The sequence below is a fragment of a genome, unplaced genomic scaffold (assembly GCF_019419815.1).
Source record: "Pyrus x bretschneideri cultivar Hongxiangsu unplaced genomic scaffold, Pyrus_bretschneideri_v1 Contig13, whole genome shotgun sequence".
NCBI classification, from domain to species: domain Eukaryota; kingdom Viridiplantae; phylum Streptophyta; class Magnoliopsida; order Rosales; family Rosaceae; genus Pyrus; species Pyrus x bretschneideri.
In genome coordinates this window covers 2,757,581-2,784,374 of record NW_025999424.1, presented here as the reverse complement: position 1 = coordinate 2,784,374, position 26,794 = coordinate 2,757,581, and the positions used below count along the sequence as shown (strand labels likewise).

At 37.4% G+C, this 26,794-nt stretch overlaps 4 protein-coding genes across 4 annotated transcripts; all 4 read left to right on the top strand.

Moving 5' to 3' along the window:
• The first annotated feature begins 3,264 nt into the window (after positions 1-3,264).
• On the top strand, positions 3,265-6,960 carry LOC103933091. Its single transcript, XM_048578661.1, has 5 exons — positions 3,265-3,789; positions 3,915-5,149; positions 5,797-6,213; positions 6,305-6,537; positions 6,639-6,960. Exons 1-5 carry the CDS (start codon positions 3,614-3,616, stop codon positions 6,888-6,890), a joined length of 2,313 nt encoding a protein of 770 aa, XP_048434618.1. The 5' UTR covers positions 3,265-3,613; the 3' UTR covers positions 6,891-6,960.
• A 3,088-nt stretch (positions 6,961-10,048) lies between these two features.
• LOC103933078 (60S ribosomal protein L34) lies at positions 10,049-11,888 on the top strand. Its single transcript, XM_009342734.3, has 4 exons — positions 10,049-10,212; positions 10,352-10,431; positions 11,334-11,443; positions 11,557-11,888. The coding sequence occupies exons 1-4, from the start codon at positions 10,134-10,136 to the stop codon at positions 11,657-11,659; spliced, it is 372 nt and encodes a 123-aa protein (XP_009341009.1). The 5' UTR covers positions 10,049-10,133; the 3' UTR covers positions 11,660-11,888.
• Positions 11,889-16,609: 4,721 nt separating this feature from the next.
• On the top strand, positions 16,610-18,728 carry LOC103933077 (protein FEZ). The gene is made up of 3 exons (XM_009342733.2): positions 16,610-17,007; positions 17,375-17,676; positions 17,856-18,728. Exons 1-3 carry the CDS (start codon positions 16,827-16,829, stop codon positions 18,513-18,515), a joined length of 1,143 nt encoding a protein of 380 aa, XP_009341008.1. The 5' UTR covers positions 16,610-16,826; the 3' UTR covers positions 18,516-18,728.
• Positions 18,729-19,488: 760 nt separating this feature from the next.
• On the top strand, positions 19,489-23,133 carry LOC103933076 (DExH-box ATP-dependent RNA helicase DExH18, mitochondrial). The gene is made up of 3 exons (XM_009342732.3): positions 19,489-22,149; positions 22,307-22,372; positions 22,643-23,133. Exons 1-2 carry the CDS (start codon positions 19,730-19,732, stop codon positions 22,359-22,361), a joined length of 2,475 nt encoding a protein of 824 aa, XP_009341007.1. The 5' UTR covers positions 19,489-19,729; the 3' UTR covers positions 22,362-22,372; positions 22,643-23,133.
• The last annotated feature ends 3,661 nt before the right edge of the window (positions 23,134-26,794 follow it).

Below are 26,794 nucleotides of genomic sequence, written 5' to 3'. Positions count from 1 at the left end.
AAAAATCTCATTTTATACTTCAAATTTTCTATAATTAAAAAAAGATAATTTTTGAAATGTGAATAATGTGAATATATGAACTTGTTCATATTTTTCAATTTGTCATATAAACTAAAATTTTAAGCAATTTTTCATACCAACTTTACAAAATCATTAATTTGTCATCTCACCCTAACTCTTTAAGTTTTCCATCCAATATAAATCATGTGTCTCGCACATGACTTGTGTTTAGGGTTATTTAGGTCATTTTAATATCTTTTCATAAGTTTTTTACTTTTCTTTAGTACAAGCACTTAAATTTTTTACTTTTATTTAGTACATATGCATTTACAACTTCATTTATGGCACAAAACGTCAACTTGTTTCTCATTTATAGAGCCCGTATGAAATTATGTCTTCGTGACATGCTAAAATGCAAACTCCCATTTGTGTATCATTACATATTTGGAATAGCCAAAAGGCAGTGCATTGCATGATCATTCCATTGTTATCATATCAAAAATATTGTTTCATTGCCTGAGAAACCCTACCGTTTTTTGTCAAAGGGAAGTAAGGTATTAGAACAACCGAAATAACCCTAAACACAAGTCATGTGCGAGGCACATGACTTATATTGAATGGAAAACTTAACGAAATTAGGGAGAGATGACAAATTAATGGTTTCAAAAAGTTGGTATGACAGATTGCTTAAATTTTACAAATTCATATGACATTTCAAAAAATTTCCCTTAAAAAAAAATTACACTTATGAAGAGTTTATGAAAAGTGTAGAATAACATTTTTTTAATGTTAATAACAGTTTTCATTATATATATATACACACACACACACACACACACACACACCCAAGTCCAGTTCCCATCTCCTTCACATGTGTAGGGTTGTCCCATGACTTGCTCCAAGCAGCCTATGTGAGCCCAATTCAAATCCCAATTGAATGGACCATTTTGAGCCCAAGGTGAAATGAAAGGATATGGCCTGATTGCGGGCTTAAAACCCCCATCAATGCCCCTCGTTACGATAAATTTCTGTCTCAGCAACCGTCCACAACTACACATACGACACTGGAGCTGGCCGCGTTGTGCCGCACATTGTTTCGTCAGAAATCGATCCAGAAGAAGGATTATTTTGACTAGGGGGTGGCTTCATTGTTTTCTCTTACCAAGGGACTAGGTCATCGTCCTCTTCTCCTACTAGAAAACGAACCTCAACATCGTATTATGTGTCTCCATCTATAAATCTCATGCTGATCACGAATGACGAAGATGAGGAATTAAAAAGAATTTTTTGCATTTGGAAGGTAAGAAAATATGAACCTTAAGAAAACTCTAAACCCTAATATTATATATAGAGAGAGAAACCCTAAACCCTTAATCTAATGGTCATATGATTTCAGATTTAGATAATTTTTGGTATACATGATCTTTGATGGTTCGGATCGTTAAACACATTACGAAATAGGTCTCATGAAAACGTTTTTCAAAAGCTGTGTAAAAAAAATGATGTCACGAATTGGACTTCATATATATATATAGGTTAAATTCTTTTTGACTTGTGTATGTCATGCATATATATAATAACGTTCATTCTCTGTGAAGACTCAAATACTGTAAAGCTTGTGGCACCAATTCCATTAGGCATGCATAGATTATCGATAGCCCCACACGTTATTAGGAAGATATTGCCTTCAGATGTGCCATTCTAGGACGGCAGATAAACAAAACATTCTAATTTCAACTTCGATCACCAGTGGAAACATATCTGAATTTGTCACATACTTGATTATGCATACTGTCCTTACAGAAAAGAGAATCGGTTCTCGGTACAAGTAATGTTGGGAAGCATAGAAATCAAACACAGGATCTCGAGCGTAGTGGTTTACATTCATAATCTGTTACTAACAAGGTTAGAGTGCAGATAACCAATGGCACTATTATCAAAGAGAAGTTATTTTTCAAGATATATGAAGCACTGGTTTTGTAATAATAAAAATCTATAAAAGTATAGATTTTTTTTTGTAACAAAAAGTTTAGGGAGAGATTGTTACTCTCACTGCTAGCACCAGGACAGACCCATAACCTCGAGCTAAAATGACTTACGCATGACACCTGCTAGTTATCACCAGTATGAATTTACGTAGGAATTTACATTTCTTGTATCAACGAGGACTGCTAGCAGCAAGACTCAAACTTTGACGGGGCGACACACAAAGTAAAGACCTTACCAACCGAGTCAACCGTCGTTGGCATAAAAGTATAGATTATGTAGTCAAGTAGAACGATAATAATTTTAGGGACAATAACTAATAGCTGTAGTGTAGCACAAATTTGGAGGACTTCCACCATTGAAATATGCCAAAACAATAGTCTTAAGAAACCAATTAATTGAGCTAGGGTTGCCTTATATTTTTGTTTTGGTTGATGTGGATGGAATAGATGACGAACATTGGCCATTTCCCATTGCCATTAGTTGCTTCTACGGTTGTAACACGTATCAACATAATTATACGACCAAATAAAAAAATATTAGCTAACTATCACGGGATGGTCCAGTAATAGATGATGAATTCTATATTTGTATTCTACATGGTATGTTCATAGGTTCAATTCTTGATGCTAATGAATCATATGATGGTGGCCATAAGAAGGTTGAAATATCTCTGTTAGTCTTTTCCAGCCCCTGAAATGATAGACAGTGTAACGAAGCACCAACTGGTCTCTTTTTTTTTTCTTTTTTTCTTTTTTTTTTTTTTTTTTGCAAAAAAATAAAAAATATTAGCTTAACCAGTACGTATGTTAATGGTTTTTGTTTAAAAAACGTATGTTCATGATCTAAATTCATAGTTTATACATACAAAAGAATTCTCTCTGTCATCCATGATCACAAAATTATGTTTTGTCTTTGCATAAATTTGTTCAATGGGTTTATATTAAAATATAAAGGTTTCTCCTAAAAGATACTTGAGAATTGGGTCAATATAAAATTCTATGTTGTTTTAACATATTTGCTATTATCTATCCATAGGAGTGGGGGAGAGTTAAACTTTATAGTGAGTTAGTCATAATAATTTAATTTGAAATCCTTTTTGGCGATATCGAACTTAAGACTATCATACTAGTAAATGACTATTTTACATATATTAAAATGAACCGAAATTACATAGAGCACAAAAACAAGAGTGCGAAAATTATTTTGTATTCAAACACTCTTTTTTTTTAACAAATCTCAAAGACACGCCCATCTTATTTGGGAGAAACAAACAAACAAAATCCATAAAAACGTAAGCTTTCAATCTCACCCAATTCTCTCCTTTTTCTAAACCATAAGATAATTAGTTCAACTTCAACCCCAAGTCGCTGACACGTTCTTTTCTCCCCCTAAACATTTGCTTCCAAATCCCCCTTAAATCTCACCAATTAGTTCAGATTTCCACCTCTCGGAATCCCATTCCATGCAACCCTTTCGAGCATTCGCATGAAGTCTCCTGCTTTTACAGGTGGGAAGTCCATTCCTCCCCAAAAAATTCAACGTGGGAATCAGAGCCTGCATGAAACTCCTCTGTATTTTTTCTTAAAACTGAGATAAAGCGATTGATTGATGGATTTCTTCACTGATGGGTGCCTTAATTAATTCTTTGGTACATACCCACTTTGATTTCGGGAATATGGGTTTTTCTGGTGGGGGTTTTTACTCATATACGCCTCTTTCTCCTAGGTTTTTCACCCTCTCTGTCTCCTCCCTCTTGCTTGCTTTGTTCAGATTTTTCAGCAAGTTCTTCCTCAGAGTTAGGTACTCAAATTCACAGTTGGGTTTTGTACTTCTGATGTTTTTAGATGAACTCCCAGCTTGGTTTTGTAGTTAATATACTTTTTTATTCGTTCAGAAACTTATTTTTGTGTTTGTTTTTGTTGCAGTTTTGTTAATGGTGACAGTTCTTGGATGAACAATTATTGTTGTTCTGGCCCTGTTTCTGAAGAAACTGATCAAATGGTATCGAATAATAATCTTGTTGAGACAGAAGCTCTGCCTGGAAAATCGGATTCTTGTTGTCCTAGCTCTGCTTCTGAAGAAACCAATCAAATGGTATCGAATAATCCGGCTGAGCCAGAAGCTCTGCCTAAGAAAGCTGATTCCGAGATTTCGAAAAGCCATGGAGATTCAGAGTTTGGTGAAGCTGATGATGGAGAGGCGTCGAAGCCGAGTTTCGTGTTTAAATTCGAGTACCAGACTAAAGAAATATTAAGCAGAAGCAATAGAGAGTGTAAGTTTATGGCTGATAAGTTTAACCTATTCAAAGAAGAACCAGAATTCACAAGCAGCAGCAGCAGAAAATACGAATTCAAAGCCGAAGAGAGTGTGAGTTGCTTCCTGGAAGAGGCTAAAGTTGCAACCTTTACTGTCGAGGAAGGAGGTGATCATGAACAAATTACTCAGGAATTTGCAGGTGAGGAATGCGAGGAAGATGAAGTGTCTGATAAGAAATCGGTGACGGAAGATCCTCATTTGGATGAAGAGCGAGTGGGGAGTCTTGAAAGCGATTCAGATTGTGAGAAAGTTGATTCTCATGAAGTTAAGTTCTTGTCAGAAAAGGACTTTGTTGCTTCAGATTATGAGTGTGCTTCTATCGGCTCTCCTAGTGTGGGGTTTTTGTCAGTAGCAGATTTTGGGGAAAGAAATGACCGGCTTGAGAATTTCGATATGGGGCACGAGTCTGATTGTTTCGACGATAAAGATGAAGATATAAACGAACAAATTCAAGAATCGGAAGAGTTGTACAGCAGCTCGAGTCCAGAAGGGTTTAGTAGCAAAGACGAAAAACCAATTGAGGGTTTCGAAAATGCTGAAACGCCCCAAGTTCGTAGTTTGATACCTAATGCTTCCGAGGATTCAAACACATTGGAAACATTGTGGGAACACCAGGATTTGATAGAACAGTTGAAAATGGAGCTCAAGAAAGTCAGGGCTACTGGCCTACCTACCATTCTTGAAGAATCCGAGTCCCCGAATATGGATGATTTGAAGCCATGGAAGATCGATGAAAAAGTCCATCAAGGTGATAGAATGGGAGAACTTCAGAAGTTCCACAGAAGTTACAGAGAACGCATGCGAAAATTCGACATTTTGAATTACCAGAAGTTATATGCAATAGGTCAGTTTTTTCTTCAACTTCGATTAACGTCTTCATAGTTTCAAATCATTTTGTTCGTGTTTTCTTCCCAAATTTTCTTCTTCTTATTTTCGAACTGCTGTAATCCATTCGATTCGCCAGTATGTTTAATTCAACCTAATTAGGACCTACTAAATCAGGTTAGTTGATCATGAAAGAAGCATGAGCCTGCTTACATAAAAGTAAATTTACATGACCTAGTTAGAAGTTAGAAAACACCTTTTGTTAGTTCTCAATTGTGTAAGCACTTTTCGAAAAAAGCACTTTTGCATGTGTACCTGTTTAAATATTGTCTAAAAGCACATTACATACTTAGTGGATGTGCACATAGAGCCACGTCATTACCCTTAATTTATGTTTAATTAGTACCATCTGAGCATGCTGATCTTTAAGCTGCCCAGTCTAATTATGGAAGTGCTTTTGTGCTCCACCATTTTGTTTGCTGGTTTCCTCTATGCAGACAATCTGCAGAAATTCATGTGTATGAAAAGTTAATCTGTAATTATTAAATTAAATTGGCTTTTGGGTTATGCTAATTGCTAGATGCTCTATGTTGTTTTTATGCTAACTGTATTTAGTTCACATGATCTTAATTTCTCATGTGTTTTATGAAAAATCCAAATGTGTAGGTTTCTTGCAGTCCAAGGATCCACTTCAGTCGTTTCCGAGCTCCAAGTCCTCAGCTCCGGCAATCCTATCCTTTCTCTCACAGAATTTTTGGGGATGCAAACCGAAAAAAGATTCGGATTCCGACCCAATGGTGAAGTTTATTAGAGAATTGCATAGTGAATTAGAAGTGGTTTATGTGGGGCAGTTGTGCCTTTCTTGGGAGATTCTTCAATGGCAGTATGAGAAGGCCGTCAAGCTTTGGGAATCGGCTCCGTCTGGAATTGGTTCGTACAATGCAGTCGCGGGCGAATTCCAACAGTTCCAAGTGCACTTGCATAGATTTGTAGAGAATGAATGTTATCAAGGGCCTAGGGTTGAAAATTACGTCAAGAATCGATGCATCACGCGCAATCTTCTTCAAGTTCCGGTGATTAGAGGTGACTAAAAAGTTTAGATTAAGTGTTGTGTTTACTTAGGGATGTTGAAGGTTTGATTTATTTAAACTTATAGAAATGTGTGGCATTGCAGGGGACAATTTAAAGGAGAGAAAGAAAGCAAGAAGAAAAGGCAAAGATGATGGTGCAATTACAAGCGACATTTTAGTAGAGATACTCGAAGAATCAATAAGGACGATCTGGAGATTCATTCGAGCTGATAAACATGCTAATTGTACGCTTGCATGTCGAAAGAGAAGACCAGAAGAAGAGCTTGAAGAATCGGATTTGAAGCTTTACACAGAGATCCAAACAGATCTTCACAATGTACGTTTCATATCAGACAGTCTAACATGTCATTCCGTATCACGATTTTTCATGTTTCGGTTTGACCTAACGATGAAGTTAACCTGTACTTTGGAATGCAGAAAAAGATGAAGCTAAGAGAAATATTGAGGAGTGGGAACTGCATACTAAAGAGATTGAAAAAGCATGAGGATGTAGGCACAGATCACCTCTACTTCTTCTCCCAAGTTGACATGAAATTAGTAGCTAGGGTTTTGAACATGTCGAATATTACAACGGAGCAACTAGCGTGGTGCCGCAATAAGTTGAGCAAGATAAATTTTGTGAAACGAAAGCTCCGCGTAGATCCTTCCATCTTGCTATTTCCATGCTAGCAATAGTAGCCAAACTTTTGTCTAACCAAAGAAGTGATGTTAGCTTGCCAACTATATATTATTGTTCATATACATTAATATACAAGGAAAAGATTTCAAATTTGAAAATAAAATTGCGAACACGCTGGCTTGACTAAGGGCTGTTGTGCTATTTTTAAATCTGCTTTTGTGCGAATAAAGTGAGAAAAAAAAAAAGGCCAAATGTTTGGTAAACTAAAGGGGTGTAGTCAAACTCGGATTTGAAAGGATTTTAAAAGACTTTAAAATCCTAGTATAGTCAATTAAAATATTTTAAATGATTTTAGAATCCATTCAAATCTAGGTGTAGTCAATTAAAAGATTTTAAAATCCATTCAAATCTAAGTGTATTAAAAAAATTAAGATTTTTGAGCATTTCAACAAGTTGTGGATTTTGTGGGATTTGAGAGCTATAACCAAGACTAAAAATAATCCAACCTCACCCTCTAGAATTTCAAATCCTTCCACCACAATCCAGTCAAACTCTTTAAAATTCATATGAATTTTGTACGAGTCTTTAATCTTCTTAAATCCTATAAAATCTATCATTCTTAAAATCCTTTAAAATCCTTTAAAATCTTAGTTTAACTACACCCCCTAAAGGACTTTTAGCGAAAAGATAGGTAGGGGTAAAATTGTCAAGATAAAACTTATAGTAGTTGGTACGATTCACTTGCCTCCAATGACAAAAACGTTTTTTTGAGAAGCATATGTAGAGCTGCTTATATTTCCTGCTATTTTGGACTCATGATTTAAAAAAAAAAAAAATTATTATTTTTATTTACCAATCACAATTAAAACTCAAACTTTTTTTAAAAGTTAATTTTATAAAAATATTACATAACCCCAAACCAGCCCTCACGAGTCAACGCATACATGCTTATTGTTCATATTTTGATAGGTTGAAAAATATGTATGGCGGTGGTAATGTGAAGTCTCTAGGCAGCGAGAGATTTTTTAGTGTGACCATCATACGAGGTAATATATCACGTATTTCTATATAAATGGTGAATTATGTGTGTTAAAAGGTTAATAATTTAAAAATTAAAATTTTTTACCACTTGCATAAAAACACGTGATGTATTATTCGTATTTTCATCACAATTAAAAGTTTCTTCTAGGCAGCAGACGAAACATAAATCTGGCGGCAAAGATGAGGTGCCTCCACCTTATGGGTTCGTAAGTTGTAATATCATCGTAATGAACATTTACTTGGTCAAAATTTCAAATTTCAATGATGCTGTACCTTTACTCAAGTAAATTAACTTACCTATTAACTTTTTGTAATGGTTGGTGGCTAGGTAGTTAACAACAAACTTAATGTGGTGTTTCGATAACCAATTAATTACTAGTTTGGAATTGTTTTTCAAAAATATTTGAAGTATTTTTTACAAGAAGTACATAATTGGTGTTTTTTTTGTAAAAAATACTTAAGTGCTTTTGAAACCCAAATTTTTTTCTCTAGAAGTGCTTTCAGTCATTTTAAAAGTATTTCTAAACGAATCCTAAGTAATGATTTTAATTAGGTTGCAAGATTATTTTTTTTTCATTCTATTTTTATATCACATTAAGATATTTTTTTCCAACTATGTGAGAGAATGTTTGGTCATTTTATTAGCAGAGCAATATGGTTAATGAGCTAGATAGTTGGTTGTTAAAGAGAGACGAGACAGAAATTGATAGGATTCAACCCATCATATGTAGAATAAATTCTACTGGACCATTAGTCACACTAAGGGCCAATTTGGGATTGCAATGCCTTTTTAAAAAAACTGTTTATGTTGTGCATTAAGAATAATCAGCTATAAAATAAGGTTGGTCAGCATTTGGTTAACTGAATTTTAAAAGTGTTGTGAGTATGAAAAGCAGCGCAAAATCGTTTGGTAAAATTTAATGGAAAAGTTATATAATTGTATACAATGACAAATGGACATAATAGTAGGAGTGGGGGTGACAACAGCAGTGGTGGTGGTAGTGCTAATAACGGGATGTGTTGGCTAGGGTGGAAAGGTAACAATGGTGGCGGTTGCGGTAATGGGGGTTGTGTCGGCAGTGGCGGCAATGATGGTGGTAATGGCAGTTGTAGTTATGGTGCAATGGTGGTGGTTGTAGTAATGGTGGTGGTGGTGGCGATGGCAGCATCGATGGTGGTAATGGTGGTAGTGGTGGTGGTGGTAGCAATGGTGGCGGTAGTGGTAGTGATAGTGATTGTGCTGACAATGATGATAGTGGTGGAGGTTGTGGTTAAGGCGGTGTTGGTAACAAAAACGGTGGTTGTAATGACGGTGATGGTGTAAGGTTACTATTTGTAATGGTAGGTGGTAGCGTTTACTTTATTCTCTAAGGGATAGAATGTGTGTGAAAGGCTAAACAATGTCATTTAAAAAAAAATTTAATGAAGTTACAACAATTGAAAATAATTATTAAAGACCCAACTTTGTTTTTTATTAAAGCAGTTTTCAAAAACAACCTACATGTTTTTAAAAGATGCTATCTGGAAACCATTACTTTGAAAATAGGCAGGATATTTTACTTTTACTAAACAATTTTTTACTGCTTAACTTTAAAGTTAAGCAGGTTTTAGTTAAAAAATAAAAACAATACCAAATGGAGCGTAAGACTCGAGATTAGGACCAAACATTGAATTTTACATCTCATTTGGGATGTCCTGTATTATGAGGGGTACACCACTCTGAGAGCCCAGAAACAAAGATCCCATCCCGTACCTGTAAAGCATAAGAAAAAAGTCTTTTCCTGAACGATTCAGTTTGATTAAATCGTGATCCAGAAAGCCCAAATTTTAAATCAGACCGACTAATCTGGTTCGATATAGTACTGAAAAGGAAAATTGACAAGAAAAGCCACACCAAACCAGACAGGCCGGTTCAGTCCGGTTTTGTCGAATTTTCGGTGGATCAGCCAATCTATAAAGCTCAATGGGCTGTGTGATTGGATTACCCCCTTTATTACGGATCAGCATGGAACTCTAAGTTCAGGCCCGTCTCTTTTCATTTTAGACCCGGCCCATGTTTTTACTTAACCTCTTATAAATTCTCACCGTCCAATACTTAAAATCTCTCCACAGCCGTCAGATCTAGGGTTTCTCAGTCTTCGAAAACCCTATTTAAACGCTCTCATCGTCCAAACGCAACCCTTTTGTTGCAGTCGATCGCACTGACAGAGAGAGAGAGAGAGAGGCAGCCGAGCTGAACGAGCATTCCAAAAATGGTGCAGCGGCTCACGTACCGGAAGCGTCACAGCTACGCCACCAAGTCCAACCAGCACCGCATCGTCAAAACTCCCGGTAACATAATTTGCACCGTTTGCATTCCCAATTTGCTTCTGGAAATCTGATCGAATATTCAATTGGGGTTTTGCTGGTTTTGTTTATGGTGTCGTTTGATTGGTTTGGTTGAGTTGGTTTTGTGCGTGTTGAATTTTAGGGGGGAAGTTGATCTATCAGACCACCAAGAAGAGAGCCAGCGGTCCCAAATGCCCTGTTACTGGCAAGAGAATCCAGGGGGTATATCTTTGCTTTCGTTTGATTGTTCAATATCTTTATATGCGATTGTATATAAATGTGTGTGTGTTTGTATATATTTGTTTGACTGAGCAATTAGGTTAGGTTTATGATGTGAATGCAAGAATGTGTGTGATTGTATTTGTTTGATGAATGATTTGTTGGGGTGTATGAATTTGTGGGAGACTAGCCAGAAGTATTCGAATTTCGAACATGAACTCCAAAGTCCAAATGAATGTTTTTATATTAGGACTGATACCGGGTACATAAAAAAACTCTTTCTTTTGAATCCAATCGTACCATTAGGTTTGTGACGAGGGAATTGATCATTCCCTAACTTGGAGCAGGCAACTTATGCTTGTAAATTCCAAGTGTTAATAACGTTGCACATAGACTTGTCGACGTTGATGGTCCTCCCAGCTCTTGTTGAAAGCTCCTCCGTTGATGGTGGTGTCATATCCTATCTTCCCGTGAGCAGTGTCACTGCCATTACCACTTCGGAAGATAGCCATGCACTGACATTTTGTTTTTTCAATTTTTGTTTAAGCATGCTCTTAGTTTTGAACTTTAACTTACGCCGCACTCTCAAATGCATTTTTTTGGTAGGGACTCTCCTACATGCATATAAATTATATTTGTATAATCTTTTAAAAACTTGCGTTTCATGTGGGGCTTTTGTTTGGGTTTGTTCTTCTGTTGGGTGACATGCTCTGCATAACCTCTGGTGTTTTTCCATTAGTTTTCTTTAAAAATTCGACCCTTAAAAATGAGAATGACTGGAGTTTTGATAAATTGATTGTATATTTGTTCGTTTCATCCAGCTTTATATGATATTTGAAAGATTGAACATTGGAGTGAATATTGGATGGTAACTGTGGTTGATAATAATTTTGGTTTCCTTGCAGATTCCTCACTTGAGACCTGCTGAGTACAAGAGGTCTAGATTATCTAGGAACCGCAGGACTGTGAACCGGGCCTATGGTGGTGTATTGTCTGGAGGTGCAGTTAGGGAGAGGTAAATTAGTGCGAACATTCTGATTGTTGGATGCGCTGGTTTTATAATTTTTGTATGGTAGTAAATTAGTAATTACGGCTTGCATTGAGTTTTTATTGTTCATTTGTATGCAGGATCATTCGAGCTTTCTTGGTCGAAGAGCAAAAGATCGTGAAGAAGGTTTTGAAGATTCAAAAGGCTAAGGAAAGGCAGGCGGAGAAAGGAGCCAAACATTGATAGCGTTTGAATGAATTGTAAGAAATGGTTGAGCGAGATTTTGTCGTTAGGTTTTGTTGATTGATGAATTTGGATCTGAGATTGGGATGCTTTTACTGTTAAGTGCTGCTCGGTTACTCGGTTAATTTCGTTTCAATGATAACTAATTCCCTGTTTCTTCCTTTGTGATAAACTTGTTCGTTTATCTTTATCTTTACTGGCAAATGGCAATGCTTCAGTTTGTTTTTCAGTGCAAATTTTATGCCGTTCTAAAATACTCGTGGATGATGACGATGATATTGTAAACTACTTTAATTTACCGGGCGATGTCTACATGCTTCAAGAAAAAGACTAACTTAGCTACTTATGGAGAACATCATATGTCGAACACCATATGTTATTTCTCATGCATAGGAATGAGAGGGAAAAATAAAATTGAGGGTCATTTCTCATGCATAGGAATGAGAGGGAAAAATAAAATTGAGGATAGGAATTAGCGGGAAAAAATAAGGGGAAATTTTTGTTTTTTTTTAATTTATTTTCAGTTTTTTAATCATTTTTAAGACTAAAATGACTTAATTACCCTCACATGTTGTGCATGTGGTCTCACTTAACAGAAATATGGATGAAATATATGAAAAACTACTGGTAGGGGCAAATCGGCTAAAAAAATTAGTTTGAGTCCTTAATTTTCCAATAGAAAAGTTCAGAGGAGAAATCAAAAGCTAAGTAAAAGTTGAAGAGGTAAATCGACAGTTTACTCTTTATTTTTTAAATAATCAAGTATGTTAATAAATAAGATCAACACCAAGAAAAATGAGTAGAAGCACGAGAGTCATTATATTTAAAAAAGATAAAAAATCCCCAATCCAAGGAATGACTTCAGGAGGTAACCAACAAGACAGTATTAATCTTAGTTATTTTATGTCATAAATATTGAAGGAATGTTGCTTTCAAAGAAATTTATCTTAATTGATTATCCTAAAACATAAATATTATAACATAAGGCCTATATGTGATTGATGAGTAATTTGGACAAGCACTTATGTCTGGAACTTACATTACAACTTAACTACTGATAATATTATTTTCTATCTCAGTTTTTTATTTTTTTTTTAAACATTGGATATTTACAAAAAGACTTTTACCGGGGATCAAGCATGTATCGTCTATGTGTGCAACTTGGACGGGTTTGATGGTCAACCCATTCCTTACCAAACATTTCTACTTCGGGTATGGGTTCGGTTCGGTTTCATGTTGGTTTATTCTGGTTCGGGTTTAAATTGGGTTTGGACTTACTCGGGTTGGGTTAGGTTTTGCTCAACTTTATTGATTTAAATATTACATTGTTTTATAAGATAAATTTCAAATTTTGAACCAAATAATGTCAAAAATATTTAAATTCAAATTTACACAGACAATATCAATTTTTAACCAAAATAAACATAAAATCAACACAATCATTCATTGTTCAAATGAAAACCAAACAACAAACTTTAAGTATAGACCTCCTAAACTTGTATATCTAGCTTATATAATATGAAATGGGACAGGTAATATGTACATGAGTAATTCGGGCTAGAAATTGGGCTGGGTTTAGGTTGACACCAATCCAACCAAACCCAATAAAAAATTGGGTTAAGGTCGGGTTGGGTTTGGACGTATTTTTACTTCATTCTAACCCGCTCGATTGGGTTTAAATTTGGGTTGGGCTTGGACGGATTCGGGTTAACCTAATCCAAGTTACACCCCTAGCATCGTTCTTACAGTCATATGAGTCAAATTTGAGGCTTTCTTCAAGTAAGTGAAAACAACTATTTGCGAACCAAACAAGGACTTGTATCTGGTGCATTTGGTCAATATAGGTTTGCTTGAAAAATGAAAATGGTATGGGTTGAAGTGTTGCTTAACAATTTTATACCAAGAATGTAAAGCATAAACATATAATATATAATGGACGATGCATGGAATTTGATGCGGTTAAGGAAAACTATATTATAATTAGCTAAGAAAGTCATTCACACTGATCGATTAAGTTTTGTCTGATAGGAACATGCATGGTTGTGTTAATTAGAAGGTTGATGTTTGCAAAGGAAGAGAGGTTAGAATGTTAGAAATAGGTTAGTTTACAAGATCGGAAATGGATGTCGTTTATATTATCGATTATAATATGGTATGAAGGATATAAAGAGAGAGTGAGTATGAAATTTAATGAATTTGACATAAAAGGATTTGTCAAATATATAGAGATGGAAATAACTTTTCTGAAGGAGTTGTATTCTTCAGGGGTAGTTATAACTTTTCACGTTGAAATACAATTATTTATATCCTTTTAGAATTAATTAATTATATTATTTCTATTTCTAATTAATTAACTTATTTCACTACAATCATATGTATATTAGTATACCAATGTTATGATGTACTTTCACATATGATTACACATATTGTGAAAACCGTGTTATCATAATCATATTCCAACGTAGAAAACTTGGTTTGGAAGAGTTTGATCCAAATTTCAACTTAGGTTGCACGCATGGGTTCCCAATCCAAGGTCAAGCAACAGACAACAAGGGTTGCAAATGAGGATCTATATATCTGGGCAATTTCACCAAATTTGAGTCTCCTCACATGCATATATATATACATATATATATATATATACATACATACATACATATACGGACAATTAGTTTAGGGAAGTGTTATTTGCACTCCAAAAATCTCATTCTACACGCCTCACAAGTGTATTTTTCCTTTCTAATATAGAAAGTTTGGAGTGTAAAATGAGATTTTTGGAGTGCTAATAATAATTCTCTTAGTTTAAATTGTACACATTGATGATTTAAATTAACATCTCATTGTTAGCTTAATACTAGTGGCTCTTTTTGAATAGTGTAGTGGTTGGTTGACATGAAAACTTTTTTTAGTACGAAAGTCATACTGTCACATGTCGTTACTAATTCATGCGTCATAATATTGATGAATGACATAAGCGTACATAGATTGGTAATACCACGTAAAATAGAAAGCGTAACAAAGCTAAGTGATCTCAATTCGTTGGAAGAAATGCAGCTTCTCAAATCGGGTGTCTGGAAAGTACCAAAAAGATTGTTCTTTTTGGCCAGTGAGGCTACCAAAACAATTTGGATGTTAGGAAGTTTGGATTCCCATGTTCGTGAAATCAAGGGGATTGACCCATGCCTTCTCATTTCTTAAGCAATTAAGCGATGCAGTGAGAAAACTAATTAAGGCGGATTCATTGTTTCAGTATGTACGGATTTCAAACTAACCAAACAGAAAAGCTTTCTGTATTAAACAATATGCTGTTCATACTTTTATATCCTTTAAGTTCAACACTCAAAACATAATAAAAGGAATTCAATAAAATTTAACAAAAAACTTAGAAGTTCAATACATTTTTATATTAACATATTATCTGTTAATATTGTCGATCAGCCATCATATTGACAATCCTCCCCGTCCAAAAGAAGAATTGTTAAGTATAATATTTACCATACTTCATTAATTTAGGAAGAGGAAAAAAACCGTGAACAATCAACAGGAGCAGATAAACTCTCTGCATATATAAGATTCCAATCTTGAGCACATACAAGACATGATTTTTGACACATCCCAACCCAAAATGTCTCTAGTAACTTGATTGGTAGTTCAGATAAACCTTCCGGTTGAAGTGTGTCAATTTCTTCATCTGTTTGCTTTTGTTTTGTTCTTATTGTGTTCCATCTTGCATGCATTTAACTTTAAAGGTCAGACGACATGCATCACTGGTCAAACCCTAACCCTAGTAGTTGAACTGCCCTGTGTGGAGCAGTTTGGTGAACAGTACTCTGAATTTACCCTAAATAGACAGCTGTCCAAGAACAATTTTAGCCCAAACAATCACTGTTTGCCTAACCTTGTCAACACTGCAGCACTATATTCTTGTAATTTCTGGATTTACTGGTAATTCAGTAAAAATATATCGTTTTTCTATTATTTCCAATTTACCATGCATCGTCTCAGTGTCATTAAAGATTAGTCCGGGGTTTTATTTTGCATGGTGGTTTTTTCTTGTGCTAATCCATAACTGGTTCTGGGATTATCTTAAGACTAAATAATTTCTATAAACAATAACAATCAAGCTTTATCCCATTAAGTAAGGTCGGTCATATGAATTCTAGAACGTTATTGTGTTCGTTCTTCCATTAGCCCAAGGACTCATTATATTTTGTTAAAATCTCTTTCTAAGTCTTCCCAGGTCTTCCTTTACCCCTTCTACCCTAAGCCTCCACCTCATAGTTTCATCTTCTAACCAGAGTATCTGTAAGTGTTTGGTTTACATGTCCAAACTACCTTAACAAATTTTCTCTTGCCCAAATAAATTTCTATATATTTTCAAAATGCTCAGAGAAATTTCAATATATTTTTGCATAGATATCTCTTGGATTCACTATAATTTTGAGCTTTTGTGTTTGGGAAGTTAGTCCCTAATTAAATTACATGGTTAGCAAAAAATAAAAAGAATTTAAGAAATGATTATTTAAAAGATGGTATAAGCCAAAAATAAAGATTACTCAAATAAATAAATTATAATATTATGACAAGGAACGTCTGTTTGTCATTTTGTCTAAGGTGGTTTGAAGATAAAAATGGAATTGGTTTCTATAGCCAAGCTATGAGAAAATGTGAAAGCAACTTGGAATTTAAAATTCCAGAAAAAAAAAGAAAATTGCTTAATTTTTCTACACTCTTTGAGATCCTTAATTTGGATTTAAATAACCCTCTCCTCCTTATGCAGTCCAAGAAGCACACACCAGCTTAAATAAAAAGCACTTAATTCAATAATAATCTTATTCACTTGACTACTCAAGTTTTTCTTGGTAGCTGTTGTTATAAGAGTTGAAACCCTCAGCAGCTTCTGCTTACCAAAACAGTGATTTTCGTGCAAACCTACTTCTCTCCATTTTAGTCACCCTAAAGGGGCGGCTGAGGCTCCGCATTCAGACTTCTCCTCGGGTGGCACATGATATATAGCTTTGGATGAAGTTAGCTTTTAACTCACAAATGCTTCTCTTTGAGCTCACGTTCAAGAACTAGTTAAAAGTGCTTATCCAAAAAGCTTAAGCTGTTCCACTATTTGATTAGAGATATATTATTTCTTACGATTTAGAGAAGGAAGAGAAGTATGGAGCAGAAGAACGAGATGGAAAAGGTTGATGATGTGATGTTGCCGGGTTTTCGGTTTCACCCGACCGATGAGGAGCTTGTAGGGTTTTACCTGAAGAGAAAATTCCAGCAGAGAGTTCTTCCCATTGAGCTGATTAAGCAAGTTGACATTTATAAATATGATCCCTGGGATCTTCCAAGTAAGTTAACTTGTCTCTGATTCATTCTTATAAATTGCTTTTTTAGTTTAGATTTTTAAACTGTTTGCCCTTTCCATGTTTTGGATCTGTCTCAGGTTTATGATGTGTATGGCCAATTTAGAAAAGTTAAAAGTGTTTAAATTTCTGCAGAAAAAAACTCTTCTACCTGCGTTTGACTAGACAGAAAAACTCAAAATTTATGAAGCGTTCTCTGTCAATCTAGTAGGTGCTTCTTGAGGAAGCACTTGGATTTTTAAATAAATTTCAACAAATTTCATATATTCTTCTTGATTTTTGCTTGACTTTTCAAATGAGCGTATAGCAACTGTCACTGAACTTGTAAGTTGTATTTCATCTGTGCAAGCAGAGCTGGCAAGTACTGGGGAGAAAGAGTGGTACTTCTACTGCCCGAGGGACCGAAAATACAAGAACAGCACTAGGCCTAATCGCGTCACGGGAGCCGGGTTTTGGAAAGCAACCGGAACAGATCGGCCTATCTATTCTTCGGAAGGCTCCAAGTGCATAGGTTTAAAGAAGTCCCTTGTGTTCTACAGAGGCAGAGCTGCAAAAGGGATCAAAACTGACTGGATGATGCACGAGTTTCGGTTGCCTTCTCTCTCAAATTCAGTTCCACCAAAAAAGCTCTTAGATAAAAGCCTCCCTGCAAATGTAAGTACTAGTTAAAAATTTGGAAACCGAAGTAAAATAATCGGGCTACGAAAATATTGTTCATTTTTTATTAAAGAACTGACTGTCGACATGTCATTATTAATGGTTGTATTTGTCTAGTCAATAAAACGTGCCAACATGTTATTGCTCTGCTGATTAAAATACTTCATGGTGTGCAGGATTCATGGGCAATTTGCAGGATTTTCAAGAAAACAAACTCCATGGCACAGAGAGCACTTTCTCACTCTTGGGACTCTCAGTTTCCAGAGCCTACGGCAGCTGGTTTATTCACCCAACAGTTCAGCTCAGAGGACATGTCTTGCACAACTGACATGGGATCAACCATGCAGTTTTGGAATAACAATGACTTGCAACAAGCATCTAACACAAACTACTCTTCCTTTGACACTCTTCCTTACAAACCAATCAACCCTACCGTGTCGAAACCCTCCATGTTCGACGGAGAGTTTCCCAACAGCTTCATGTTCTCGCCGGCTGAACTGTCCGGAACTATGAACCCTGCGTTAATCGATGATTTAAGCAACCCCGCAGGGAGCATAGACTTCGATGGTTCACAGCAGCAGTTCACCGGCTTTTCGATCAGTTTGCAGCAACAGGATCAGATGCAAGGAAATACGGGGACATCAGAAAACGAAGGGGGATTCAGGAAGAACATGAGTAGTAGTAGTAATAGTACAAGCCAGTGGGGAAGCAGCAGCATCAGATCAATTGGTTTTCCCTTCAGTTTGGCTTCAGATGATGAGTCTTGGAAGCCAACTCTGCCTTCTTATTCACCACCTTATCCTAGTAGCTATTCTACAAACAAATGCTACACTTGATGCAAATCATTTTGCGAAAGAGAATATATTTGGTAGGGCTGCCTGATTAGGGCAATTTTCACATTGGGCAGACCAAAATACAAAAAGATCTCATACTTTTATGAGGAGCGTCTATAAATGATGTAGTCGGACATCCTACCCAAAATTTTATCCTCTAGTGGTTGACCCCTTGTAATCATGTAGTTAGTATCAAAAATTCAAAATCATACTTCTAAACTCCTAGTCCTTTTAGTGTGTCATTGTACAGTTTCTTGCATTCCAATCATACAAGTTTAGGCAATATGTTGTTTGTTTTGTGTAGCACTTTGCGCAGTTGAGGTTGATGAAAGCTACAACTTAGCACCAACCAAATGGCCATTTTAGATCCTCTAAAAATGTTAAAGCTTTTGAAGGTCCCAAATGCCTGCGTCCAATTATTGATAACTATAGATTGTGCCTTACAAATTGAGATGAATTTACGAGAATATGACCTAAATAACAGATGTGAGTGTAGTCAGACTGGCTAGAACAAATATGTTATTTCTATGCACTCAAGTTTGAATCCTCATCCTCACAATTTAGATTAGAAATTATAATCTTGTTTTTTTTAAAAAGAAAAAGAGGATAACTCAAATAAAATAATTTGACACGAAAAGATTAATGAATTCAAATTCGAATTCTCCTTCTTGTAATCCGCATGTTTGTAAAGTTCTAGAATTTGAGAGAAAGCCAGAAATTAAAAAAAAAACTAATGAAAATAGCTTGAAAACTGTAAATTTTAACGAAAATGACAAAATAAAAAATAAAGTGAATAGTATTAGGATTGACTTTTTAATGTTAAAATATAATTTTTCGTTAAAGTAAACAGTACTATAAGATTTTCGTTAAAGTTTCTAATAATAAAAAAGGATGCAGGCTTACTATTATTAGTCCCAGATGAAACCCAAGCCCACAATCTTAAACCGACCTAAGTAAAAGAAAGAGTGAAAAATCAGCCTCAAAAAGTCAAAACCCAAAAGCAGCTTCTGGGTTTTAGGTTTTTGCTGGGGAAAACCCCCACCGTCCACTTTCTCTCAATTTTCTCTGGCTCTCAAATTCTCTCAGGTTTGCTCGCTATAATCCAATCGTTTCAAACTCACTTGTTATTTCTTTGAATTTTTCCCAAATTTCTGAGCTTTTTTTAAATTTGTTTATCATTTCTTTGAGCTTTTTAAATTTTATGCGAGTGTTTAACAATGGCTAGAGGCCCGGCAAGTTCTCTGTTTCGAATTTATGCTTCCAAGAAGAACATATCTAGGTTTAGGGTTTTGATATGGAATCAATATGTTAGTTCTTCTGCGCCATATGACCGCTCTGTATCCTCAAATTTCCAATTTTGTCCCGCTTTCGATGTTCCGAATCACCGTTCGTTTTCGACGGGATTCAGGGACCTAATTCGGGTTAGATTGCCCCCCAAAGGCCCAAATTTCACAGGCTGCGGTACCTTTGATGCGAAACCATTTTCGACTACTGTGAAAGATGGGGAGGATGAGGAGGATAATGGGGTTTGTAGTAGTAGAATGGTGGATTCTGAATGTGATTTTGATGCAGATGCGGGGAAAATTTTGGACTTTGTAAATGAGGGTAGTGCTCGCAATTTGTCGAATTGGGGAGATGGAGATGAGGGTAATGAGGGTGTGGTTTATGATTCGATGGTTGTTGAGTCGGAAAGTGGTGATGAGAATGTGAGTTCAGCGAAACCTATGAACTTTCAGCAGGTTGCGTCATGTGAGCCTGTTGAATTGTATCGTGAGCTTCGCAATGCTGACAAGGGTGCAAAGCAGAGACGGGCTGATTGGGAGACTCTTCAAGAGATATTCCGGAATTTTGGCAATTCGGGTTGGGCATGCGATCAGGCTCTTGCAATATACATTGGACGTTCATTTTTCCCTACTGCCGTGCACAAGTTTCGGAATTTTTTCTTCAAGAAGTGTTCGGCTGATGTTGCCAAATATGTGGTATCCCTTGGTCCATCTAATGATGCTGTGAAATTTTTGTTTCCTATATTTGTTGAATATTGTTTAGAAGAATTTCCAGATGAGATCAAGCGGTTTCGTAGTATGATTGAATCAGCAGATCTCACTAAGCCTCATACATGGTTTCCATTTGCACGGGCTATGAAGCGTAAGATAATTTATCACTGTGGTCCAACCAATAGTGGTAAAACATACAATGCTTTGCAACGGTTTATGGAAGCAAAGAAGGGCATTTACTGCAGTCCTCTGAGATTATTGGCTATGGAAGTCTTTGATAAAGTCAACGGGCATGGAGTTTATTGTAGCCTTCACACAGGACAAGAAAAGAAATTTGTCCCATTCTCAAACCATGTTGCTTGCACTGTCGAAATGGTGTCAACTGATGAAATGTATGATGTTGCCGTGATTGATGAAATTCAGATGATGGCAGACCCATATAGAGGTTTTGCATGGACAAGAGCGTTGCTTGGGCTGAAGGCTGACGAGATACATTTGTGTGGAGATCCAAGTGTTCTGAATATTGTTCGACAAATCTGTTCAGAAACTGGCGATGAGTTGCACGAGCAGCATTATGAGAGGTTTAAGCCATTGGTGGTTGAAGCCAAAACGCTCTTGGGAGATCTTAAAAATGTTCGGTCTGGAGACTGTGTGGTTGCTTTTTCTAGGAGAGAGGTATTTGAGGTTAAAATTGCAATTGAAAAACACACTAATCATCGTTGTTGTGTTATTTATGGTGCCTTGCCACCAGAGACTCGTCGACAGCAAGCGAATTTGTTTAATGATCAAAATAATGAATACGATGTGCTTGTTGCTACTGATGCAGTGGGAATGGGTCTGAATCTCAATATCAGGAGGGTTGTGTTCTTTACCCTTGCAAAGTACAATGGTGACAAAACTGTTGCGGTTCCAGCGTCTCAGGTGAAGCAGATTGCTGGAAGAGCTGGTCGGAGAGGAAGCATCTATCCAGACGGACTCACAACCACATTGAATTTAGATGATCTGGATTACTTAATTGAAAGTCTAAAGCAACCTTTTGACGAAGTTAAGAAAGTGGGCCTTTTCCCTTTCTTCGAGCAGGTTGAGCTATTTGCAGGGAAAATTCCTGATGTTACGTTCTGCCAGCTACTTGAAAATTTTAGTGAAAATTGTCGTCTGGATGGTTCATACTTCCTGTGTCGACATGATCATATAAAGAAGGTTGCAAATATGTTACAGAAGGTTCCGGAACTATCTCTGGAGGATCGTTTTAACTTCTGTTTTGCCCCAGTTAATATCAAAGACCCAAGAGCTATGTATCATCTTCTAAGGTTTGCTTCATCATATGGTCAGAAACTCCCTGTCAGCATTGCTATGGGCGTACCAACGGGATCTGCCCGTAACAATAAGGAGCTCTTGGATCTGGAGACCAAGCACCAAGTTTGTTCTATGTATATGTGGTTGTCACACCACTTCAAGAAGGAAACGTTTCCATACTGGAAGAAGGCTGAGGCAATGGCCTCGGATATTGCTGAGTTGCTGGGCAAGTCTCTAGCCAATGCCAATTGGAAACCAGAATCGAGGCAGGCAGAGAACCAAAAGTTTCTTGAACAGAAGCAAAATAGTTATGAGAGGCCAAGGTCACTCATCAAGCTGTATGAGAAGTAAGTTTCGATATGTTTCGATTATTTTTTTAACTGTTCTCCAAATATTATTGATTCAGAGGCATCTGTGAAATGTATACATTGGGATCTTTCGATATCTTTCTTAATTTGTTTGCCTTACCATTTCACAGTGCTAACGATTTCTTCTGATTTGTAGGAAAAAGCATGACCGGTCTGTACAACATGAGCTTGGAGAGAAAGTAACCGCTTAGTGTTCTTGCAGGTAATTTTTCCACTAACCACATTCTATATCTGCCACAATTGCCTGAAGTACTGAGTAGAAGTAGAGTTGTTCCGTAACTACGTACTACATTGATTGGTTGAGTTCTTTGCATTTCTTTTCTTTGCAAGTCATAGTTTGACAATAAATTTCAAATAATTGAACTGAACTTGTCGCATGAACAATGTGTCGGTTCTTATATCATATGTTAATATAAACCTTTCCATATTCTTTCGAATATGATTGAGTTGACAACAGAATGATATTTTGCAGGCAAGGATTGGAGATTTGATGAACAAATGCCGTGTGGCACTCGGTTAGTGCAAACCAGTAGTTAGAGATAGACAACCACGAGGGCAGATGTGAGATGTTAGTCTAGAACTGTGTAGTTTACCGTCATCTGGGAGCGTCATGTGGACAGACTTTGCAACATTTACCGTGTTACAAAGACACAGCAGGTTTGCTACTCTTATGAGCTAACCCTATTTTCGAGTATGGTGGTGGTTCGCTTTTAGAATAGGAAACATGTTCAAATATCTCAACTGAGTACGAGTAAGATGCAACTATATTGTTCAAAATTAAAGGACAAGAAAGAGAGTTGTTTAATCATTTTCGGGATAACTAATTATGGCTAACTGTTTATGTAAATTCTTTTCGTTGTAAGATTACCGACAGTGATTTGGATTAACCGGAAGCTCTCTTACCGGTTGGTTGACCAAACAATCCAGGGAAGTAACTATGTGAATCACTTTGTTTTACCATAATTGGCATGTCCGAAAAGTAATTTCGAGCATAAAACACGAGATGAACAAAACTAGTTATATCAGTAGAACGCTTCTGCTGTCATTTTCTTTCCTTCTTCTAGGTGATATATGGCTACTGCTCAAGGGCAAACTCTGCGGTTTTGATCGGAGTCCAAAAGTATTTTCTAGTGTGACGGGAAGGAGATGAGACGCCCAACCCGCCTTTTCTTTTTTACTTTTTCCGTGTGCTTATCTACAGTTTACCTGCACCCTCTAACAATGTATATAAAATCGTAATTTTTAGTTCACCGGCTACTGATCTCACCTTGTAGAAATCGAATTGACGAAGGTAGAATCCCGATTATTTGTTCCTTTTTCTTGCAAGGGTCTCTAAAACCAAACGCCATTGTGGATTGCTCCAAGGCCTCATCCTCCAAGCCATCATCTTCAATAAAAAGAAATATACGAAGCATTCTTACCAATAATAACCTTTGTAAATATTCAGCTTAGATAATGCATATGTTCTTAAGGGCTACTTAGATACTGAGATACTGCTTTTCACTCAAGAGTTGTTGCCCTTTTTCTAGTCGGTAAGAAGTAGTGTAGATATGCAGCTCATATATTGAACGTGTTCTTACTGGTAAGAATACGTGCGAATAAAAGGGGAACTGCAAGGCGCTTTGAGTGTATGACAAAGGTTATGGTTAAGCCTGGGATTTGGTACATGAGTTGGAGAAAGATTTGATGAAGTCACTGAGCTTAGAGAAGCCAACGCGCAAATGATCCAGTTCGAAGATAACATAATCCCTCAAATCACTTTTCAGAGAGGAGAGAGCGTATTCTCCACTCGGATGCCTTGGAAGACGTTGTAAGAAGCGATCGAAGAAACCACTTCTTGCAAGCCTTTAGGCTTTAGCCATACAGGCATGCTTTTACTGTCCTTGGGGCTGCTGATATTATGTGCTTGAGTTGATGTGTTTGGTTGGCCTTGGACTGCCTTATCAAGCCAAGAACCTTGTTCGCGTTTATTTGCTTCCATAACCATCTCGCTGGACGACACCTTTGCTGGAACTGGAAGTGGTGGAGATTGGCAATAGCAATTCTTCTCTTGTTCTTGTTGTCGAAATGACATTTCCTCCGACTCAGCTGCCATTTTTGGTATTAGACTTTTTATTTCGACCGGCTTGCCTGCCATGGTGACATAGTGTACTTGAACAGCTGCAGAAACGGACTTCTCCTCTTTAAATCTGACAAATCCAAAGCCTCGAGATTGCATCGCCCAAATTCTTTTTCAAAAAACTTACCCAACGAATCTGCTTCACAAAGAAACGTATGAACATTACGTTATCCAGAGAAATAGAGTTGAATACATCTGTTATACAAATCAATGAAGAATGCTCGAGTATTCGTAATTCATACAACTTAAACTTACAGAGTTTTCTTAGGGTGGCAAGATTAACCTGAGTCTACTGAAGGAGGAAGTCCTCCTCCGAAGACGCGCTTGAGTGCTAATGCTTTAGCAATACGAAAATGATTCTGGGCTGCTCCCTGCTTCATTTCCGATTCTCCTCCACTCCATGTGCATAAAAGCACTTGGATCCTCTAACACATCCACGAGGAGAATCGAAGTATTTACAAATCTCTGCCTTGTTGCTGGAGTGAATAGTTCTCGCACACACAGAGAGTATGGAAACTTGAGAACGTACTAATAGATTAAGGACATACGCTTGCACAAGCACTTTCAGTAGTGGTGTCTTCATCTTGCATGGTTAGAAGTGCTTCGCAGGTGCTTGAGAAAGCCTCGTCGCCTCTTGAACAAGCATGGCATTTATGTTGATTGGTACCATCAAAATTGAAAACCAATAGTTAGGAATGTGAAATCAAATGTACAGTTGGTACACGTTTCGAAAATTAACTTACTGAGGCTAACAGTACTGCTTGGGTTCAGCAATATGAAACGCTAATCTTGCGAGTTTGTCAGGTCGATAGGTCTTTGTCTACTGGTAGTGTTAACAGTTTTGCAGACACGGAGATGAACGTTAGCAGTCGAAGTTTGAATTCTGAGAGCCAGCTTCCAAGAGGCAAATAGAGAATAAATACTAACAACATTGAACTGCATGAGTAGGTTCAAGTGCTTCTTACCGCAGATTGGGAATTTCACTATTTGTTCCCCTGGCTCACTCGTGCACCATGCATAATGAGAAGCCATAAAATTCTGAAACAAGAAATCAATCAGAATTTATGTAGGCAATTAACTCTATGCATTTGTGTGTGATTGAGAGGGAAAAAGTGTTAGACAAATAAGGAATATACTAGCCGTCCTACAGCCGTCAAGCCGTCCTACAGCCGTCCTACCTTGTCCTACCTACACACTAGCCGTCCTACAGCCGTCAAGCCGTCCTACAGCCGTCCTACCTTGTCCTACCTACACACTAGCCGTCCTATAACCATCAAGTCGTCCTACAGTCGTCCTACCTTGTCCTACCTACACACTAGGACGGCTACCTTGTCCTATCTACACACTTGTATCATGTATATATATCCTTGTAATCTTGTAGAGAAAGATAATGAGAAAAAAAGCATTCTCTTCCATTTTTTCCACATTCACGTATCAATATATTTTTAGCCTACATACCTTTTTCTACATGGTATACAGAGCAGGTTTATAACCCTAGCCCTAATTTTTTTTCTCGGCAGCTTTCTCTGCCGTTCCCATGGCTATTCATGGCCCGTCCCGTCCCTCCTCTGCTCGTCCTCCCCTCCACTGCACCTACTGCAATTTTGATTATCATACCCGAGACACCTGCCATAAACTTCATGGCTATCCCGTTGGCCATCCCCTCCATGGCCAACCGTGGCGACCACTGCACCGTGCCACTGCTTCCAGTTCTTCTCGCAGCCATGCACCTTCCAGTTCTCCCCGGCAGCCACGGTTTTCTGCTTCCCGGCCCCATAATTTCACCCAGACCCATCACGTGCAAGGCACCCAGGCCCCCGCCTCCTCTTCTACTCCAGCGACCCACCAAGTGCACGGGGCCCAGCCCACTTTGCATGACTTGCAGCTTGCCATGCCTGACCTCTCTGCCGAGCAGTACTCCCGTGTTCTAGCTGCTCTACGTGACACCACCACCCCTCCTCAGGCCAATGCCGTGCTCACTACTGATTTTGCCCAAGGTTTGTTACCTATCACCTCTCGTCATGGTCAATGGATTCTTGACAGTGGCGCTACGGATCATATTACTTCTTCCGCCTCATGTTTGGTTAATCGTTCTCCTTCACATTTGCCGCCTGTTTCTTTGCCTAGTGGTGCTTCCGCTCCCATTACTTTTACCGGCACTATTCCTTTAAATTCATCAGTTACTTTGAAGGATGTTTTATGTGTCCCTAATTTCTGAGTGGACCTTTTATCGGTTGGTAAACTTACAGATGGATTATCGTGTTCCATAACCTTCTTTCCTTCTTGGTGTGTTTTGCAGGACTTGGTTTCGAAGGCGATGATTGGTGTGGGTAAGCGACGTGGCGATCTGTATTACCTTGTGGCCCTTACCTCTTCTCTCCCCACCCGTCAACCTCTCTGCAACTTCATTACCATCCCCTCCTCCCTCTGGCATAGGCGTCTTGGTCACCCTTCCTCCACTCGTTTGCAAGCTTTAGCATCTAGCTCTCTTAATTGTACTTTTGA

Bases quoted from the DNA above. Each gene is read 5' to 3' on its own strand.
- LOC103933091 (XM_048578661.1), top strand. From the start codon at position 3,614: ATGGGTGCCTTAATTAATTCTTTGGTACATACCCACTTTGATTTCGGG. The intron at 6,214-6,304 runs GTGACTAAAAAG...GTGGCATTGCAG, and splicing joins TCAAGTTCCGGTGATTAGAG to GGGACAATTTAAAGGAGAGA. The intron at 6,538-6,638 runs GTACGTTTCATA...TTTGGAATGCAG, and splicing joins TCCAAACAGATCTTCACAAT to AAAAAGATGAAGCTAAGAGA.
- LOC103933078 (XM_009342734.3), top strand. From the start codon at position 10,134: ATGGTGCAGCGGCTCACGTACCGGAAGCGTCACAGCTACGCCACCAAG. The intron at 10,213-10,351 runs GTAACATAATTT...GTTGAATTTTAG, and splicing joins CCGCATCGTCAAAACTCCCG to GGGGGAAGTTGATCTATCAG. The intron at 10,432-11,333 runs GTATATCTTTGC...GTTTCCTTGCAG, and splicing joins CTGGCAAGAGAATCCAGGGG to ATTCCTCACTTGAGACCTGC.
- LOC103933077 (XM_009342733.2), top strand. From the start codon at position 16,827: ATGGAGCAGAAGAACGAGATGGAAAAGGTTGATGATGTGATGTTGCCG. The intron at 17,008-17,374 runs GTAAGTTAACTT...CTGTGCAAGCAG, and splicing joins TGATCCCTGGGATCTTCCAA to AGCTGGCAAGTACTGGGGAG. The intron at 17,677-17,855 runs GTAAGTACTAGT...CATGGTGTGCAG, and splicing joins ATAAAAGCCTCCCTGCAAAT to GATTCATGGGCAATTTGCAG.
- LOC103933076 (XM_009342732.3), top strand. From the start codon at position 19,730: ATGGCTAGAGGCCCGGCAAGTTCTCTGTTTCGAATTTATGCTTCCAAG. The intron at 22,150-22,306 runs GTAAGTTTCGAT...TCTGATTTGTAG, and splicing joins CTCATCAAGCTGTATGAGAA to GAAAAAGCATGACCGGTCTG.